General features: G+C 43.8%; 1 protein-coding gene across 4 annotated transcripts in view; it reads right to left on the minus strand.

Annotated features, from left to right (window-relative positions):
- The window catches only part of LOC137321595 (adhesion G protein-coupled receptor B3-like), a 261,507-nt gene that overhangs the window by 28,728 nt on the left and 210,932 nt on the right, over positions 1-21,847 (minus strand). For 2 of the 4 annotated variants that reach the window (XM_067984039.1, XM_067984037.1), the window contains one exon: positions 20,838-20,927. The exons of the other annotated variants lie outside the window; for them this stretch is intronic. In XM_067984039.1, the coding sequence (XP_067840140.1) occupies positions 20,838-20,927 (90 nt within the window). The remainder of the gene's footprint in view (positions 1-20,837; positions 20,928-21,847) is intronic. 4 annotated transcript variants of the gene reach the window in all.

Consider the following 21,847-nt stretch of genomic DNA (forward strand, 5'->3'; position numbering starts at 1 on the left):
ATATTCAATTTTGGTTGAAATTCAACAGTGCAGATAGTATGGATTCATAGAGGCCTGATGAGGGGTGGTGTGTTCCAATGCAGTTCAGGTTCTGGTTTAATGAAGGGCAAAGGAAAAGTAGTGGAGAAACATTAAAGCTGATATTCCAGACCCAGGACACCAGAATGTTGGAAATAGGGCTGGCAACCCTCCAAGATTGCCCTGGAGTCTCCAGTAATTGAAGACTGATCTCCTGGACACTGCTGCGAGTTCCAGGAGAAAAATCATAGGGGCATTAAAAAAAAAATGCACATTTTACATTTTCTTTGAACACTTTCATTTATTAGTTATAGAAATATTGGAAATGGAGGGGGGCAAAGAGGTTGTTTGACTGGGCAGGGCAGTTGGAGGCGGGAGGTCATGTGATGAAATTTCCAGCAATACGTCCAACCAGAGTTGGCAATTCTGGTTGGACAAGAGAGGTGAAATGAAAATGGTATGAACATTTGGGCGATCTCTGTGTTATATTTTTATATCACCATATAGAATATATATGCACATATTTGATTATACAGGATAAATGTGTTTCAGAAATAGCTAGACTTAAGATGAAAGCTGTCTTTCCTTGTTAAACTTCAAAATGGAGATGAAAGCCTAGCTGTCTGCAGGGCAGGCCCATTGATCTGTAGATTAGCCAGGATGTAAAGGATTGTTTCTGGGTGCTAACTGGTCCTTTGAAGGACAATGGCCATTTTATTCCTAAACTTTCAGGGTCGTCTGTCTCACAGTGTATGAGTTTACAGACAAATGCATTACATCCTAAATGGCTAAATCATCAAGGGAAATTTGTTTAAAAACATTGACAGATAAGTGAGAACTGATTTCAATTGCTGTCAGGCATGAAAAGCAAATAGAGACTCAGATGACCAGGATTATACTGCTCATATCTTGTCTAGTTAAAATGGCTAACATCTCAATTGGGAGACCATTAAAAACAATTGTTTGATCATCCAATGAGCCCGCTTTAGTATCAAAGACATATAAATGAGGAGGAGTTTTCTTTTTCTCATTTCCTATACCATGTGACGTGATCAAGAGGTGCTCTGTCCACATTACATTCCATCAGAGACTCACTCAAAAGCAACTGAAAAAGAATGACAACGATCTCAGACTCTTTTCATGTTTTGAAACGCTTTACATATTGTGTAAGTCCAGGATTGAACCACCAATCTTTTACTCTGTCTTTCTGCTTCTGTGCAATTGTCTCATTTGTTAATAAATTTGGAAATTAGTTTTAGCCTGAATGTAACACTCTGACAGTGTGGTACTTAATACCTTCTGGAGTAAACAAAGGATTGTGGCTCATAATCCACATGATGTGTAATAGATTAACTAAGGGGCAACTATAAGTCCCCTGGCACGCTATCACACTCACGGCATGTACACAGTTGCAGGTTTTGGTGTTGGAAAAGACCAAGTCATAACAGAGAGAAACAAGGCAATGGAGAGTGACATAAGGTGCACCACATGACATGTGGAAAGACAATGTGGTCTGAGAATCAGTGCAGACCTGCACTTCAGTAGTAGGAGGTCTATGTAGGTATGATTAAATATAATTCCAATGGAGAAATAACGCATAAAAAAGTAAATATTAGTAAAACTAATACTAAATGCTCCTCAGCACATATGTGTGCAGTGTAAAAAATTAGCATTATCTGCACATTGAATCTGTTGCCAAAGTTAATAAATGCAATTTGTGGCTTGATCACTTGTATAATTAGAAGGTTTTCAAACAGTAACTGATTAATTATTAAATTTTAAGCTAATTATCCTATTGTCATTGTGAATTTACTCTAATTAATGTATTCAATTGCAATCCCTCTCTAACCATATGTTTCTTCCTAAAATAGGCCGATGGCTCTGATAGGCCAGCGACAAGTGTTGAAGTACACAGGTATTAGCTTTAATACTTTGGGATGAATACGTGTGCAATTTAAGCTCATTTTGATTTTAACTTTATTAAAAACACCTTGCAAATGATCATAACATTTTATATATCACAGCTACCTGTCTCTTGGCAGTACTTTTCACAGGGTGGCCTGTACCTTTAAATTGTGCTGAAATGTACGTTGAACTCTGCAATTAATTTGTTAAACATGAGCGCCTGAAGAATACGGAGAAGCTTGAGGGAGCAGAAGCTTTGATGTACGAAGGGATAAGTAAAAGATAATTTGCATTATAAGAGCTGCAACATGTATGGCATCAATCAGCAACCTCAGCCTATCTACTCCTGGTAGTGGCAGCCAATTACTGTTATGGAAATGTCATGAGAGTGTGACAAGATGAGGTAAGCAATTCATATGTCATACCTTGAAACTGGTCTTTGCAAAAAAATTAAGGCTGCATATAGTGACACCGCAAGTCCTGGCCAGAATGGAGATGATTGGTTAATTCCTCTGTCAATCACCGCACAGCTGTAAGTGACTGGGATTGATGTTATGCACAGAATTTGTATTATGCAACTATCCTCCGCTCACTGCATCTTGCTGGAGAAATAATCCTGCTTTTATCGGGAGACTTTGCTGTATTTTCGGTCATGAGTTCTGTTTGCTGTAGTTCATTGAGACTCTTTTTAAATATGATGTGGAGATGCCGGTGATGGACTGGGGTTGACAAATGTAAGGAATCTTACAACACCAGGTTACAGTCCAACTGTTTTATTTGAAAATCACAAGCTTTCGGAGGCTTTCTCCTTTCTCCTTTCAAATAAAACAGTTGGACTATAAACTGATGTTGTAAGATTCCTTACATCTTTTTAAATAGACACTGTTGGCTATGTAAATAGACTTTGTTTGCTGTAAAATAGACTGTTTGCCATAAATCCCAACCTGCCTCCAACTCACTGGCTGACACAGTGCAACTCGTTGGCTGACACAGTGGTGTCAATACTCACTTTGAAAAATTAAAGCAACAGCAAATTTCAGACCTGTATTGCAGAATGGAACATTGTATTAGATTCTAAGGGGTGAAACTCCTCCTGCTGATAATTTTAGACAAAAAGTTAGCAGCAACACAAATAGGAGTTTTTACTGAAATTATTGACCAGAATTTCACCCCTTAAGCTCTGAGCATCTGTTGAATATTTAACCTGTAGGTTTATTACAATTTATTTTATTTAGTAAAGACTTATTTTTTTTAATGCTACTTTAAGATTGATTACCTACCAGGTACAGTCTTCATTCTTTAAACAATGCGCATCCTTCTTGCAGTATAGTATAGTCTAGCTTGCTAGGTTCTGGAGAAATCACATGCTAAGCATGCACATACAAATATTATCGTGACTTGCAACTAGGCAGCGCTGCACATGTTCTCCTACTATCACATCATATAAAGACCTGGCTATTCTGCCAGCTTGTTTTCATGAACAGCTAAACTTAAACCAGCTAACTATTATCACTAACCCTCAATAGCATGGGCTCAACTTTAAACTGAAATTGCGGGTTTGTTGGGGGTCGGGGGGGGGGGCTGCGAAAATTGCAGAAATGCAGAGCAGGTTCGGAAGCCGGCTCCAACCCGCCAACTTCCGAGTTTCCCAGACGCACCTGTGCGCGCACAGGGGTCCCGAATCCGGAGGTCCCGCCGGCAATTAAAGCAGGTGAGATGATAGTTAAAGAACCAAATGTTCCTCATTGAGGTACTTAAGGCACTTTACTTGTGACATAGTAGGTAGTTAGAACAATTTTTAACCTACCTGGGCGGCTTTCCCGCAGCTTCTGATTCATGCCTGGTGAAACCATTGCACAAAGTTAAAACACAAAATCAACCTACGTTTCCACCTTGCTCCAATGTCCGGTGTCTCCCTCGCCGATCTTCCCCTCTTCACCCCCCTGATGTCCCCCTCTTCCCTCCGATGTCCCCTCTTCCCCATTATCTTCCCCCCCCATGTCCCCCTGATCCCCCCGATCTTCCCCTCTCCCCCCCCCCCCCCGATCTTCCCCTCTCCCCCCCCCCCCGATCTTCCCCTCTCCCCCCCCCCCCGATCTTCCCCTCTCCCCCCCTGATTTTCCATCTTCCCCTCTCTCCCCCGCTGCCAACCCGCCACCATTTCAAAATTGAGCCCCACGTCTCTGAAGAGCCTGTGGGGATGAATGGGATCGCAGTATGTGAAAGATGCATTTTATGTGAAGAATGAAGAATCTACCTGGTAGGTAATCTATCTTTCTTCTTCATTCCACACCCTTCACACATTCGAGGAGCGTACATAGGTAGTACGAAGTTAGGAAGGGGAGGCATCTGCACATGACCCATAACACGAGCTGTCAGGACCAAACTGCCAAAGGCATCATCAGCAATCATATGAAGATTGTTTGGTCACTCATTTGCCTTGGGTCCTTGCGCCATGGGAAATAAATGACAGTGGAGGCTGCCTAAATTGCTCGACGTGGAAGCATAGCATCTTGCGACTCACTAGCATCGACATCATAGAAAAGACAATCCAATTCTGTGTGGGGCCAGATAAAACAACGGGCAACCATTTCTTGACCGAATTGACACTGGGATTCCTGAGGAGCGCTCTGTCAGAATGCAAAATTAAGCACAGATCATCTCGAGTAAGGCTTTGCAGTTCACTAACTCTGAGCCGGAACAAAAGTTAACAAAGGTAGTGTTTGCTGTGTAAGAGACTTCACTCATACATTCATAGAAGTTCCAACAGTGGGTATATTAACATGGGAACAGCTAAAGTAATAATTCATTTGGGAGCCAGTGAGAGTAAAATTTCCAAACAGCTTGCATAGAACAGAAGAAAAAAGATTATCTGTTTTAATGATGTTGGTTGAGGGATAAATACTGCCCAGGATACCAGGGAGAACAACCATGCTCTTCTTCGAAATAGTGGCAAGGGGTCTTTTACGTCCACCCGAGAGGGCAGATGGCGCCTCAGTTTAATGCCTCATCTGAAAGGCGGCACCTCCGACAGTGCAGCACTCCCTCAGTACTGCACTGGAGTGTCAGCCGAGATTTTGTGCTCGAGTCAGTAACCCCCATGAATGAATGATAGCCTCATTATAACATTTGATATTAAAGGAACCCTGATACAATTTTCAAGTACCAATATGCGAAATGCGATACGCTCGTGCTCTGTCCAGTGGAGTGGCCTCACTAGCCATCCTTAAAGGGACAGAAATGGGGCAGGTAGGTTTTTTAAGTGATTTTTGTGGGGCCAGCAGGCTGCAGCAAAATCGACACGCCCAATGGCAAACCCTCCCCTGGGATCGCCTCCCCCCACCCCCCGACATAACTCAAATGGCTCAGCTCAATGGAAGAGCCGCCAGATTTCCTGTCCTCACCCCCATTGATCAGTGAGCTGCTCCGAATGTGATGAAAGGGGTCACATCAAAAATTGTTCCCCTTGTGCCCAGAAAAATGGGAGGCCGTCCAGCCCCCAGGCTGACCCAGCCTCTGTCCTTGAGTAGAAACACAGAAGCTAATGGTTGTCTGGAGAGACAAACATGTCTAACTTCAGATCCTGAAAATGTCCTTAACCACCTCCGACTGGAACTTTCACTCGCGAAAGTGAACTGTGAGACATCTGAGAGCTTTGTTCACTGTTTTGTCCACCTTGGTTAGATGCTGAGCTGAGGGAGTTATGTTGTGACCCAGACATTTGTAGTATCACCTTTTGATAAAGGGTGAGGTGATGAGGCTGTTTCTGCCCCATATTTGTTGATTAATCAAACTGAGCAACACAGTGTTATCTGAGCACACATGGTGGTTCGTCCAAAGTGTTTGTTCTGGAAGTATTCCAGAGCCAGCCTTACTGCCTTTAGTTCCAATCGACTGATGTACCAGCCCAGTTTCCTTGCATGTCGGCACTCCTTCCTCTCAAAGATGCACTATCGACAGTGGGGAAGGTTATTACAGGACATTATCCTTTATCATAGGTGATCCAGAATCCTTACTGGTTAGGAAACAAAACAGTCTGCAGGTGAACCACCGGTCAAGTAGCTTCAACTGAGGTGGACATGTAAACACCCTGCGTGGTGAGGGGAGGTTGCAGGTCAGTACGTTGTACTCTTAGTTTTGCCTGCGGAAACTGACCCTGAGAACCGTTTGGTAGTGTTCCCATATGTTGATATGAAAACAAGCAACTTTTAGGTCTATTGCAGCTAACCATTTTCCTGGGCGTACTGCCAGGATAGTCTTGGAAGTGGGACCATCTTAAATCTCCCATGTTTTAGGAATTAGGCTTAGGACTCGAAGGCCTAGTTTCTCTGTCCCTTTAGGAACTACAAAAGACCTGCAGTAGAATCCTGTTCTCTCCTAATCAGGCTGAACTCTTTTTATCACTCCTTATGCCAGTGGTTTGTCTATGATGACAACAACTTGCATTTATATCGCGCCTGTATTAAAACATCCTGAGGCACTTCACAGAAGCGTTAGCAGTCAAAAATTGATACCGAGCCACATAAGGCGATATTAGGACAGGTGACCAAAAGCTTGGTCAAAGAGGTAGGTTTTAAGGAGCATCTTAAAGGAGGAGAGAGAGATAGAGAGGTTTAGGAGGGAATTCCACAGCTTAGGGCCTAGGCAGCTGAAGGCACGGCCACCAATGGTGGAGTGAACAAAATGGGGGGATGCGCAAGAGGTCAGAATTGGAGGAGCACAGAAATCTCAGAAGGTTGTAGGGCTGGAGGAGGTTACAGAAATAGGGAGGGGCGAGGCCACGAAAGGATTTGAGAACAAGGATGAGAATTTTAAAATCGAGGTTTTGCCGGATCGGGAGCCAATGTAGGTCAGTGAGCACAGAGGTGATGGGTGAACGGGACTTGATGCGAGTTCGGACAGCAGAGTTTTGGATCAGCTCAAGTTTACAGTGGTGCAAGGTGGGACGCCGGGCAGGAGAGCATTGGAATAGTCAAGTCTGGAGGTAACAAAGGTAACAAACATCAACTGACAATGCTGCCATCACAACACTGTCCTGCAGGTGGTGAGCGAACCAACATGAGGGAAAAACCTACTTGACCTCATCCTCACCAATCTATCTGTCGCAGATGCATCTGTCCATGACATTTTTGGTCGGAGTGACTACCACACAGTCCTTGTGGCGATGAAGTCCCGTCTTCACACTGAGAACACCATCCATCATGTTGTGTGGCACTAAATGGGATAGAATCAGAACAGATCTAGCAGCTCAAAACTGGGCATCCATGAGGTGTTATGGGCCATCAGCAGCAGCAGAATTGTATTCCGCCACAATCTGTAACTTCATAGCCCGGCATATTCCTCACTCTATCATTACCAACAAGCCAGGGGATCAACCCTGGTTCAATGAGGAGTGTAGAAGAGCATGACTGGAGCAGCACCGGGCATACTTAAAAATGAGGTGCCAACCTGGTGAAGACACAACACAGAACTACATGCATGCTAAACAGCGGATGCAACATGCTTTGGACAGAGCTAAGCGATTCCACAACCAACGGATCAGATAAAGCTCTGCAGTCCTGCCACATCCAGTCATGAATGGTGGTGGACAATCGAACAACTAACGGGAGGAGGAGGCTTCGTGAACATCCCCATCCTCAAAGCTGGCAGAGCCCAGCACGTGAGTGCAAAAGAGAAGGCTGAAACGTTTGCAACCACCTTCAGCCAGAAGTGCCGAGTGGATGATCCATCTCGGCCTCCTCCCGAGATCCCCACCATCACAGAAGCCAGTCTTCAGCCAATTCGATTCACTCCACGTGATATCAAGAAATGGCTCTGTGCTCCGGATACAGCAAAGACTATGGGCCCCGACAACATCCTGGCTGTAGTACTGAAGACTTGTGCTCAAGAACTAGCCGCGCCTCTAGCCAAACTGTTCCAGTACAGCTACAACACTGGCATCCACCCGACAATGTGGAAAATTGCCCAGGAATGTCCTGTTCACAAAAAGCAGGACAAATCCAATCCGGCCAATTACCGCCCCATCAGTCTACTCTCAATCATCAGCAAAGTGATGGAAGGTGTCGTCGACAGTGCTATCAAGTGGCACTTACTCACCAATAACCTGCTCACCGATGCTCAGTTTGGGTTCCACCAGGACCACTCAGCTCCAGACCTCATTACAGCCTTGGTCCAAACATGGACAAAAGAGCTGAATTCCAGAGGTGAGGTGAGAGTGACTGCCCTTGACATCAAGGCAGCATTTGACCGAGTGTGGCACCAAGGAGCCCCAGTAAAATTGAAGTCAATGGGAATCAGGGGGGAAAACTCTCCAGTGGCTGGAGTCATACCTAGCATAAAGGAAGATGGTAGTAGTTGTTGGAGGCCAATCATCTCAGCCCCAAGACATCACTGCAGGAGTTCCTCAGGGCAGTGTCCTAGGCCTAACCATCTTCAGCTGCTTCATCAATGACCTTCCCTCCATCATAAGGTCAGAAGTGGGGATGTTTTCTGACGATTGCACAGTGTTCAGTCCCATTCACAACCCCTCAGATAATGAAGCAGTCCGTGCCCGCATGAAAGACCTGGACAACATCCAGGCCTGGGCTGACAATTGGCAAGTAACATTCGCGCCAGACAAGTGCCAGGCAATGACCATCTCCAAAAAGAAAGAGTCTAACCATCTCCCCTTGACATTCAACGGAATTACTATCGCTGAATCCCCCACCATCAACATCCTGGGGGTCACCATTGATAGAAACTAAACTGGACCAGCCACATATATACTGTGGCTACAAGAGCAGGTCAGAGGCTGGGTATTCTGCGGCAAGTGACTCACTTCCTGACTCCCCAAAGCTTTTCCACCATCTACAAGGCACTTGTCAGGAGTGTGATGGAATACTCTCCACTTGCCTGGATGAGTGCAGCTCCAACAACACTCAAGAAGCTCGAAATCATCCAGGACAAAGCAGCCCGCTTGATTGGCACCTGATCCACCACCCTAAACATTCACTCCCTCCACCACCGGCTGCAGTGTGTACCAACAACAGGATGCAAAGCAGCAACTCACCAAGGCTTCTTCGACAGCACGTCCCAAACCTGCAATCTCTACCACCTCGAAGGACAAGAGCAGCAGGCGCATGGGAACACCACCACCTGCACATTCCCCTCCAATTTGACTTGGAAATCTATCGCCGTTCCTTCATTGTCGCTGGGTCAAAATCCTGGAACTCCCTATCTAACAGCACTGTGGGAGATCCTTCACCACACGGACTGCAGCGGTTCAAGAAGGCGGCTCACCACCACCTTCACAAGGGCAGTTAGGGATGGGCAATAAATGGTGGCCTTGTCAGCGATGCCCACATTCCATGTATGAATAAAAAAAAACTCTACAGAATCTGAAAAGTGTGCACTTGAATTGATGTGGATAACCCTCTCTGATAGACCCTGGGACCCATGTGTCTCAAGTGATGCTTCCCAACATAGCTTGGGGTACCTTTAGGTTGCCTCCAACCAGGCTTTCGATGGGAGGGTAATATCCAGTGAGTCACTGATGTCATGCTCGATGTGATCTGGATCAAACAGAAGGATCTTTGGTGAAAGATACTTAAGATAATTGGAGGGGAATAATTGGAAGTGAGTCACTGATGTCTGAAAGGGCGGTGGAAGCAGATTTAATAATAACTTTCGAAAGGGAATTGGATACATACTTAAAAAGGAAAAAAATTGCAGGGCTATGGGGAAAGAGCAGGGGGAGTGGGACTGATTGAATAGCTCTTTCAGAGAGCAGGCACAGGCACAATAAGCCGAACGGTCTCCTTCTGTGCTGTATGATTCTATGAAAACCTCTGGACATAGTTTGAAAGTGGGTATGGGATATAACAGCTGGGAACTGGGAACAATGCCTTGAAAAAAATCTGTAGCCGAGTTGGGATTTGTCATAAATTGTCAGCTCTGCTTGGTTGAGAGGGATCCTATTTGTCACAGCCAGCCCTCTGATAGCTGCACGTTCTGCTGGTTTCTCTTAGATGCGCCAAGGAGCGCATCCATCCACTTACGCACCAGGTAAGTAGGCTCAGAGTTCATTTACTGCATGGTGGGTTTCTCACACTGGGAGAGAGAACCTGAAACTCTGGAGTCAATGACTAGCATACCATATAAGGGTTCTGCTGAGTACCTGTGGGCCATGTATGTTTGGTCTATTTTAGAGCCAGTCGTTGTCTCTGTGAGATCTGGAGGAAGAGGTCGACGTTGGGATCGGGGGCTTGTGTAGCTTTGAGTAATACTCAAATTAAATAATGCTGTGTATTTGGAGCTTAGGTCTAACAATGAACCCTCAGGCAATCTGTCACTATCTCCCTCCTTTGTCCCTTCCTCCTCGGGGGGGGGGGGGGGGGGGAATTTGTGCTCCTAACACCTGTAGAGAGATGGGCACATTCTAAACCAGACCCATAGGTCCTCACTGATCATGAGGTTCTAGTCTGCACCGTATAGCCAGGGTTGTGGCTTTTATTGACTCTACTAAATCAACGATGGTATTATTCAGGGAGTCAAGTCAGTCATGCAGTGTGCTCCAGATTCCTTGGCATATTGTTTTGATAGAGAGTAAATACAGAGGAAGTGTTTCCACTGGCAGAAGGGCAGGTAACCAGAGGACACAGATTTCAGATAATTGGAACTAGAGGGTAGACGAGGAGAATTTTTTTTTACGCAGCGAGTTATTATGATCTGGAATGCACTGCCTGAAAAGGTGGTGGAAGCAGATTCAATAGTAACTTTCAAAAGGGAATTGGATAAATACTTGAAGAGGAAAAATTTGCAGGGCTATGGGGAAAGAGCAGGTGAATGGGACTAATTGGATAGTTCTTTAGAAGAGCTGATGCAAGCACCATGGGAGTAATGGCCTCCTCCTGTGCTGTATGGCTCTGATTGTCTGGGCCAGGATGCAAGGCTATTTTCTGTTTACTTAAATCCTCCTCCTTAGAGGGAGTCAGTAGATATTTCAGAGCGAGAAGCCCCAATAAACATGATATGGACTGAGACTAATACCATGCAAGTGGAGGTAGATTACCCATCTCCGCACTTGGGGTGGAGGGGCTGCTGGTACAAAGTTAGGCTAGTATCTGGGCACTTTCTTATGTTACGGTTCGCGAGGCTTCCTAATGCCTCTCCAAGGGGATATTTACGCTTTAATTTGACCATCCCTGAGGCAAGATAGTGCAAAGGGTACCCAGTGCCAAGCAGCCCTGTGATTGTGTGAGTGCTACAGTCCCACGTAGTATCAGGATGATAGGTCCCTGTCTGAAGGGAGTTCCATAATATTGGGTTTGAGGGATCAATTGTCACCTGCCCTTGATGTACACAGAATTTGGTTTCAGCTGAAAGCCAAAATACTTCTAAAGCTGGCGTGCTCTTGGTGCTGATTGGTGCCAATGAACTCTTGGCACCAAGGGTTATAAAGGGTCTTCATTGCCAGTAAGTCCCCAGTGTTCATTGAAGTTAAGTCCTCAACACAGTGTGGTATCAGTGCTTCCTTGGCAATGATCAGTGCCAATATGTATTCCACGATGATCAACTATGGGGAGGTACTTAGTTCGTTTTTGATGTAGCTGTGTGTTGAGTATAAAATTTTAATTTGTAACTTGGATCTCTTGTCCGTTAATGTTGGTGTTTGATTTTTCCCAGTTCACTTCCCCCCGATATGGTTCTCTAGGGACCACAGAATGAGCCGTAGTATCACCATACCATCTAAAGAGCTTGGATTTTCTTTTTTTTTGTGGATGCCAAGTATATTTTCTGGAACTTCAACACTTGGCACTGACTGAAGTTGATATTTTAGACGCCTGGGGAACTTGAAAAAGAAACGCAAGGGCCCAAACTGGCCAGAGTAATCAACAGAATCTTTGAAAGTCTAATGTCCATCTGCCTGATCTAACCTACTCCCGAAGAAGACTGTGAAAGCTGGAGACTTTGGTGATGAGAGGAGCAAAGTGGTGTAAGCTAGGAAAGAAACCAAGAGCGCAGATCCTGATGTGGAAGTAGGAGACCACATGCAGCGCCTCTTATCTGCAACATCACAATGACATCTTCACGTGCTTTCCCTAGAACATGTGGAGGGTAATGCTCCTATGTTGTGTGGAAGGTGCAGAATGAAGAACTGAAACTTTCTTGTTGCAAAAACGCAGTACAATTTTGTGCAAAATTGAAATGATCGCAAACATAAGCTTTAACTCTTCAGAGTTGAGCGATGGCCATAAAGCAAGTTAGAGCATCAACATCCAACACCCTGGAGCGCCTGATCTCAGGCAGTTTGCTGTGTGTGTTGCCTCCTCATGGGTGGTTGTGAAGGAAACCAGGGGGAAATTTGCAATTCTGGGTACAGGTGACTCAACCTGGCTCTTGGCCCAGTCAGACCAGCACAAGGAGAAGGGGAAGGGAAAAAAATAGAGGAATTTGATAGCCTCCAAATAAAGTGAAAAGAGCCTTTGTGATTCAACGTGTTAACGGAACATTTAGATAAGCATAATTTAATAGGACAAAGTCAGCATGGCTTTATGAAGGGGAAGTCATGTCTGACAAATTTGCTTGAGTTCTTCGAGGATATAACGTATAGGGTGGATAAAGGGGAACCAGTGGACGTAGTGTATTTAGACTTCCAGAAGGCATTCGACAAGGTGCCACATAAAAGATTATTACTTAAGATAAAAAATCACGGGATTGGGGGTAATATTCTGGCATGGGTGGAGGATTGGTTATCAAACAGGAAGCAGAGAGTTGGGATAAATGGTTCATTTTCGGACTGGCAACCAGTAACCAGTGGTGTTCCACAGGGGTCGGTGCTGGGTCCCCAACTCTTTACAATCTATATTAACGATTTGGAGGAGGGGACCGAGTGCAACATATCAAAATTTGCAGATGATACAAAGATGGGAGGGAAAGTAGAGAGTGAGGAGGACATAAAAAACCTGCAAGGGGATATAGACAGGCTGGGTGAGTGGGCGGAGATTTGGCAGATGCAATATAATATTGGAAAATGTGAGGTTATGCACTTTGGCAGGAAAAATCAGAGAGCAAGTTATTTTCTTAATGGCGAGAGACTGGAAAGTACTGCAGTACAAAGGGATCTGGGGGTCCTAGTGCAAGAAAATCAAAAAGTTGGTATGCAGGTGCAGCAGGTGATCAAGAAAGCCAACGGAATGTTGGCTTTTATTGCTAGGGGGATAGAATATAAAAACAAGGAGGTATTGCTGCAGTTATATAAGGTATTGGTGAGACCGCACCTGGAATACTGCATACAGTTTTGGTCTCCATACTTAAGAAAAGACATACTTGCTCTCGAGGCAGTACAAAGAAGGTTCACTCGGTTAATCCCGGGGATGAGGGGGCGGACATATGAGGAGAGGTTGAGTAGATTGGGACTCTACTCATTGGAGTTCAGAAGAATGAGAGGCGATCTTATTGAAACATATAAGATTGTGAAGGGTCTTGATCGGGTGGATGCAGTAAGGATGTTCCCAAAGATGGGTGAAACTAGAACTAGGGGGCATAATCTTAGAATAAGGGGCTGCTCTTTCAAAACTGAGATGAGGAGAAACTTCTTCACTCAGAGGGTGGTAGGTCTGTGGAATTTGCTGCCCCAGGAAGCTGTGGAAGCTACATCATTAGATAAATTTAAAACAGAAATAGACAGTTTCCTAGAAGTAAAGGGAATTAGGGGTTATGGGGAGCGGGCAGGAAATTGGACATGAAGCTGAGTTCGGATCGGTCAATGCCCTGTGGGTGGCGGAGAGGGCCCAGGGGCTATGTGGCCGGGTCCTGCTCCGACTTCTTGTGTTCTTTAGATTTGTGGTTGGGATCAGATCAGCCATGATCTTATTGAATGGCGGAGCAGGCTCGAGGGGCCGATTGGCCTACTCCTGCTCCAATTTCTTATGTTCTTATGTTCTTATAATAGTCCGGATATGAAAATCTAGGTATAACATAATGGGCTATAAATTGGGCCGTGCAGCGCCCATTTTGTAGCTGCTATGCGGCCTCCTAAGGACCCAAAAAGGCCTTTGGAATGCAAGTGCAACACTTCTAGCGTGATGTGCGCTGGACGCCATCTTGGTAAAAGCGTTTGCGCACATGCAGATAACGACCGCCGGCAGCATGTAAAATAGGGAGAATATGCAGTAGATCAGTGTGCAATGCTGATTTAAAGGGACAGATGCGATTTTGGAACTCCGTGCTCCAGCCAACGCACTGTCTTAACCTTGCACAGCTGAACAGGTCGTAAACAGCATGGAGGACCCAGTGCTATTTAAAGGGACCATGCAGAAGTTACAGGTTAGTTGCTGGATTATTGCTTCTGGCTGCTGATGTATTTGTACCCGTTTTCTCCTATACTTGAATACCAGGATTAGGGGACATGTCCTAAAAATTAGAGTGAGAACTTGCAGGGGTGAAGTTAGGAAATGCTTCTACACGCAAAGGGTGGTAGAAGTTTGGAACGCCCTTCTGCAAACGACAATTGATGCTAGCTCAATTGTTAATTTTAAATCTGCAATTGATAGATTTTGTTAACCAAAGGTATTCAGGGATATGGGGCTAAAGCGGGTATATCAAGTTAGGTCACAGATCAGTCATGATCTCATTGAATGGCGGAACGGGCTCGAGGGGCTGAATGGCCTACTCCTGTTCCTATCTTCCTATGTTCCGACGCAGACTCGATATAGGCCGAATGGCCTCCTTCCGTGCTGTAACCTTTCTATGATGTTCCTATAATAAAGTTTCAATACTCTACATGAAGTGGGCTGGCTAGCTGACAGGCAACAGAAAGGTCACGGGCAGAGTGGCAGGGGTGGACAGGAATGCTGTTATCCTGAGTGAGGGCAGAAGGTTCATGTTCCGTGGAGCCACTGCCACTTGCTGCCTCCTGTTATGTGCCACCTTCTCCTGCAAGAAAGAGGGTCGGTGAGTGTCCTGCAAGATGTTTGGGTGATGTGCCTGTCATGGTTGAATAACTGCCAGTGTGTGTGACCTGTGAGTTGTGGGTTTGCGGCTTGCAGCAGTGGTAACGTGTGAGTGTGAGAGGAAGCAACTGATTGGAAGAGTTGAGTACCGTTTGAAAAAGTTTGTTGGTAGGTGGGTGATGGTGTAGTGCATGGAGCACTGGATGCGGCTAGTGGTGCAGTAGGTGGGGAGATGCCACTTGACAGTTGATCTCACTCACCTTCACCACTCGTGTCAGTGCACTGAACTTCTTCCTGCACTGCATCAATGTTCGTGGTGCTATGCGCCTGGCATTGACTTCGTCCCCTACTGCCTCCCACTGCCTCTTGAGCATATGTCTGGAGGGCCACTTGCCCCCTTGCTGATATAGGATGCCCCTCCTTCTGTCCACCTCTTGCAACAAGACCTCTAGTGCATCATCAAAGAACCTTAGTGCACGCTCTCTCGCAGGCCTGGTACAAACTCAGATCGGCAGATTGGTGAGGTCTGGCGTGCAGATTGGAGGATGTGGGATTTAGTAGTGCGCAACCTTTATTCAATGTTTTAACATAACTCAGTAGTTGGTAAACATAGGGACGGGACCTGCATCTGTGTTTTACGTTTACACTGCCTTTAAGTGGTGCTTGCTACTCGCGATATTGAGGCCCCCTGCTGGTGAGTAGCCACCCAACAGCGCAGGTAGACCTGGCTGCTTGCAGCTAACAGGGAAATGACCAGGCAGCACGAATGTCACGTGCTGCCTGCATCTCAACAATCGGGAACGGGTTAATCGCGCACCGTGACCCCCGCGCACAGTTTCGGAAGTTATCCAATATAACCCCCAATATCTCATTGTTTATAAACTGGATAAAGCAAAGGCTTTGGAATTTACTATTGAAGGGTGAAATGAACTCAGCAAAATAAAGGTTTCATAAATTCTTATTTAAGAGCAGCTGTTGGGGAATAAAATAGTCCTCAAATGAAATTAGGTCCTAGCATTTGAAGAAGTATAATCTAAAAGTTAAGAATGAAAACATAAGAAATTCCATGCAAACACAATATAAATTCAAAAAAGCAAAAGATACGGCACTTTCAGCAAAACCTGGGAAGGCTCGTAGGTATTTACACATTCTGAATACCTTGAGCTGCGCTGGATGTAAGGAGTTGCAAACTGAATCACTACCCTTTTCAATTTTCTCTGACAAGATCATTCAGTGCTACGACTCTGCTTAGGAATATGAAGTTAAGTATTATTGGAAAAGCAACTAGAGCAGTTCATTTAAATAAACCTCCTCATCACTTTTAAATTGGTATTAAATGACTTTCATCTCAATTTTTATGCTGTACTTATTTTATTGTCACAGATACTATAATCTAATTCTGATTCAAAAGGAGAATCATTTTATTTCAATACACGTTGTGTGATAATGGCCTGTTACAGGGGCAGTTAAGATGTTTGCTTCGTATCTCTGTGTCCACACAGCCAACTGGACAGCCTTGCTTTTTCCATGTATCTGACATTGAATCATAGAATGGTTACAACACAGGAAGCCATTCGGCCCATCGAACCCATGCCAGCTCTTTGTAAGAGCAATCCAGTTAGTCCCATTCCCCTGCTCTTTCCCCGTAGCCCTGCAAATTATTTCCCTTCAAGGATTTATCCAATTCCTTTTTGAAAGCCATGACTGAATCTGCTTCCACCACCCTTTCAGGCGGCGCATTCCAGATCATAACAACTCGCTGCGTAAAAAAGTTTTTCCTCATGTCGCCTTTGGTTCTTCTGCTAATCATCTTAAATCTGCACATGTGCAGTCATTTCTCAGTTGGACCTCTGGGACTGATGACCCAGCTTGAGGAGAACATGTCCGAGTTGTCGGAGTGTTAGATTAGAAACCTTGGGGGTAGTTGTAATACATTGTCAAAATGACTAAGTGCAGTATAACCTTTTTTAATACCTGGGAGGTCTGTTCTTTAACATGTTGCATCAGCTTGTTTTCACGTAAGTTTACCAACACATTCGCTAATTCGAGTATTTATGATGTTGAGTTTTACTTGTGTCCAAAATATTACAATAGTCTTCCATTCAGCCTCTACATACAAATGAACAGGCCACCAAGTGACACCTATATATGTATATATTTCTTGTTCTGCAATATACCTCAATTCTTTTGATTGGAGGCGACATCAGGCTGAGTTGATAGAATGATTTTTCCCTTTTCTACCCTACAGAGCTCAACTGTGGCACCAATGATCAACCCAGCTAAGGTCACATGGGGCCTTTCTGATTTGTATGGATCACAACAAAAAGTACATGATAGGTTTACAGATGAAGTCGTCAAGGCGACCTGGAATGTTAGTGTGAGCCCATCTGTATGACATGCACATAAGCAGTCTACTCTTAACTGAAAGTTGCTCAGTTCAAATTATCTAATAATTCTACTTTTTTAGCACCAAATTCCCACTTTCCCGTGTTATTTATGTTGCTTAATTTAAATGATTGGATAGTTCAAATTTTTAGCACTAAAACGACTTTGAATTATCAGGAGTATATGTGCCTTTTTGGGTCCTTATAATATATTAGTAAGCTCAGAACCTGTTGGATTGTGCAACCATTCTCTCAGGAGAACCCCCTGAGCTATGTATGACTTTTGCTTCAGAAATAACATACTTAAGACCATCAGGCCTACCTAGTTTCTTCTTAAATTAGTTTAGTTGTGTTGCAGGTGAAGGCTCATCATCTGACTCTTCATTATTTCAGGTGTTCCCCAGAGATTTGCTTTTCTCTCACTCTGTTCCCTTCTTCACATCAATAACTTCCACTACTCATCTTCCAATCCTATCCACTCATTTGCTCATGAATTCACTGTACAATCATTAACTTCCTTCAGATAGCATTTCCTCAATGCACACAAATGGTTGAATCACTACTCTTAACCATCTCAATGCCCTCCAACAGAGCAATGAAAATCTTGTTTCTTTTAATTCTTCAAAGCCATTTTTTCACGTCTCATGCAAGTCTGACCAACAGCTAGCACCGATGATGGCTCAACCTGTCGTCCTTCTTCGAATCCAAGCATTCTTGGTCTCTCCCCTCTGACCCTCAAATGGAACTCCCTCATCTCCGTTGCTAAAGCTGCCTCCAAGGGGTTTCTCTTTCATGCCAAAAACTTATTTTTCCATCATCAGCTCCTAAATTTGCATGAAGCCTAAATCCATTTATAACTCACAGGTATAAGAGCAGTATTCAAGTTTTGAATGTTGCAGGTGGAGGCTGATCTTCTGACTCTTCATTATTTCAGGTGTTTCCCAGAGATTTGCTTTTCTCTCACTCTGTTCCCTTCTTCACATCAATAACTTCCACTACTCATCTTCCAATCCTACCCACTCTTTTGCTCAACCTGTGAGGCTGTTCAACATCTTTCTTCCAACGCTGAACAAGAAAAAATAGGCGATTCCTCTCCTCTTCCTGTGTCATTCGGACAATGACGGACAGGAAAAGACCCTCTGGTCCATCCAGCCTGTCCCACACAATGTGTGATACCTTGTGCACCACAATATATATACTCCCTACCCCACCCGAAACCATGTCCTAACTTTTAATGTCAATCTTTATTTGATAGACATTATTGTGTTAAATGTTCCTCTGAACTTTTCTCCCTTCTAAGCTGCAAATATGTCATCAATACACTCTTCCTCCTTCCTATATCCTGACTGTGTTCAGGCCAAAATTCACTGCATTGTCTCGTATTCTAGCTCAATTTCCCAAGCAGTTCAGAAACGTGGAATTCCTTACTTCTCTCAATTTTTCCTACAATCTTCAGGCTTTTAAAACCCAAGCCCAATCATTACATTCTGATTTACCTTGCCTTCTCTTTTAACCTTTCCAGCCTTGCTGTCCTGCATTATGCCCTTCACCTCGGGTTGCCTTGATTGTCTACTGACTTATATGCAGAGGCTGAACAATGAGCAAGATATATGTATTTTCTGTAGATTTTTCACCACCTTAAATGGGGATATTACAGTGCTGCAAAAAAAAACTTTACAAGACAAAAAGGGTTGATTGATTGTTTCCAATGTAATAGTGGTTATGGAGTCTACTGTATTTTTTGCAACAAAATTGTTTCTGAAAACTTTCAAAAATGCAGTCTAACGTCCCTCCTTGACCATCACTGTGTAGGAAAGACTTAAATTAACTGCATGTTTTCATTTTACCAGATTATTTTGCCAGGCTGTGCAAATCCAACTGAATGGACCAGACAGTTACAGTAAGCAGCGCAACATTTAAATACAAGTAAAAAGCACATTTCCTTCTAGGAATAACATGGGGACCGAAAGCCTTGCGCGCTCTCCTAATGCTTATATTACTTTAATTAAGACACTAAGCTCGGAAATGTAGTAAACAATGTGGAGGATAGTAACAGACTTCAGGAGGACTTAGACAGACTGGTGAAATGGGCAGACACATGGCAGATGAAATTTAACGCAGAGAAGTGCGAAGTGATACATTTTGGTAGGAAGAATAATGAGAGGCAATATAAACTAAATGGTACAATTTTAAAGGGGGTGCAGGAACAGAGGGACCTGGGGGTGCACATATACAAATCCTTGAAGGCGGCAGGCTGCCTTTAAGTGGTGCTTGCCACTCGCGGGAAGTTGAGAAGGCTGTTAAAAAAGCATATGGGATCCTGGGCTTTATTAATAGAGGCATGGAATACAAAAGCAAGGAAGTTATGCTAAACCTTTATAAAAAAAACACTGGTTAGGCCTCAGCTGGAGTATTGTGTTCAATTCTGGGCACCACAATATAGGAAGAATATGAAGGCCTTAGAGAGGGTGTCGAAGAGATTTACTAGAATGGTACCAGGGATGAAGGATTCAGTTATGTGGAGAGATTGGAGAAGCTGGGGTTGTTCTCCTTAGAACAGAGACGGTTAAGGGGAGATTTGATAGAGGTGTTCAAAATCACAAAGGGTTTTGATCGAGCAAATAAGGAGAAACTGTTTCCAGCGGCAGAAGGGTTGCTAATCAGGGAACACAGATTTAAGGTGATCGGCAAAAGAGTCAGAGGCGACATGAAGAAACATTTTTTTACGCAGCAAGTTGTAATGATCAGAAATGCACTGCCTGAAAGGGTGGTGGAAGCAGATTCAATAGTAACTTTCAAAATGGAATTGAGTAAATACTTGAAGGGAAAAAAATTTACAGGGCAATGGGGAAAGAGGAGGGGAATGGGACTAATTGGATAGCTCTTTCAAAGAGCCGGCACAGGCGCGATGGGCCGATTGGCCTCCTCCTGTACTGTACCTACTACGATACTATGATTTGGCACGAAGAAACGAGTCAAATATCAGTTTTGAGCTGCAGCTTTCCATGATCCGACTTGCTGGTAGAAATGCTAACTCCACTAAAAAGCAAAGTAGCTTTAAGGAATCCAAACTGCTTCCATTTGTTCCCAAAAAAGTATGGATTTGATTGATAAAAAATGTTCTCTTTTTGCTTTCTGCATTACAATAATAATGCCTGCACACAGTTGAAATCTATCTCAACTATAACATTTCCTAGGCCTTCACAGTGACACCAGTTGATGTAGTCTCCTATTGGGTGACTGAAAGATCACACAATCTAACCATAAGCGCTAGAAGTTTCCAGTATGACTTGCCCCTTCAAAGGAATTTAGCAGCTATCTTTTCCATAATATTTCCTGCCACATCATATTTATGTACTGTTATCTGAATATAGTTCTGTTTTTACTGATGATGTTTATTGTGTTTTTTTTAAACTTGCATTTTTAGTTTTGTTTCTTGATTATTTTAACAGATAAATAGACACCCCCCATCTCAAAGCAGCATGATTTATTTGACTAAATTCATGGTTATACCAAAAATTGTACCAAAGCTTTACAGAAAGGATACAAGGACCAAAAAGAACAATAAATCCACAAACCGTACAGAACTCAAGATCACCTGTGTTTGGATACATAGGCATCATTTTAGTATGGCCAGTTCTATATAAGCTCTTGCTCTGGGATGATCGATGATGCTGTTCAAGATGATCTTTGGTAGGGCAAATCCAAAATAAAAGAAATAATACTGTCATCAATACCAAACGATTGCATCCAACCAACCCTCCAATAAGAGAACCAACCATTCAACAGTGAAATAAAATACTATGAAAGAAAAATAAAGGGGGAGAGAGATGAGACTAATGGGTGGAAGCCTTTTTAAATTGACGTTAAGTACTTTGTCGAGGGATATGTTAAACTGAACCTCCTGCTCCTCTCTAAAGCTGCTGGTTAGCGTCACTGATGCGACTTGAAGAGAGTGTAAGAGTGGCAGACACAGTTTTGTACGAGGTTAAAAAGGACTAACAGCACACGTTGAATATGAAATTGTACGTGTGGAGTTTTCTGCTTCTGCTCGTTCAAGTGACTGGACGGAAAAACCCCTGGTAGCAAGCGCAGAGGTGGAAGACCCCATATTTTTACTTAACTTCAAAGACAAATTTATTTCAATGTTTTGAATTTAGCTCTGTAAAGGCAATGACCCAAAATACAATTTCTCTTTTATTATTTATACCTTTCCTCCATGGTAACTTTTTTTAGTCATTCACCATTCTCTGAGGTCTGCAAGGTGACTTGTTCCTGCCATAAAACTGCCCACAATTCAGCACCAAAGCTGGCACAAAATTGGCAATCTCACTTGGTAAGGCCAGACCTGTTGTGGGGAGTGAAAATGTGTCACACTCTAGGGGGTGTTCTTCTGATAGTGGAGCTGAGGCACATTGTTGGGACAGAGTAGAGGGAGCTTTACTCTGTACCTAACAGTGTCACACTAGGCTTGGGAGCGCTTGATGCTCAATGATAAAAGTGATAAGAAGTGTTCAACACCCTAGCACTGACACCCTTTACCTTTTACGATTCATCCCACTTCCCCAGAAAGAACAAATGTTTCAGTAGTTCATAAGTCTGAAATAT

Source organism: Heptranchias perlo, chromosome 5, assembly GCF_035084215.1.
Source record: "Heptranchias perlo isolate sHepPer1 chromosome 5, sHepPer1.hap1, whole genome shotgun sequence".
NCBI classification, from domain to species: domain Eukaryota; kingdom Metazoa; phylum Chordata; class Chondrichthyes; order Hexanchiformes; family Hexanchidae; genus Heptranchias; species Heptranchias perlo.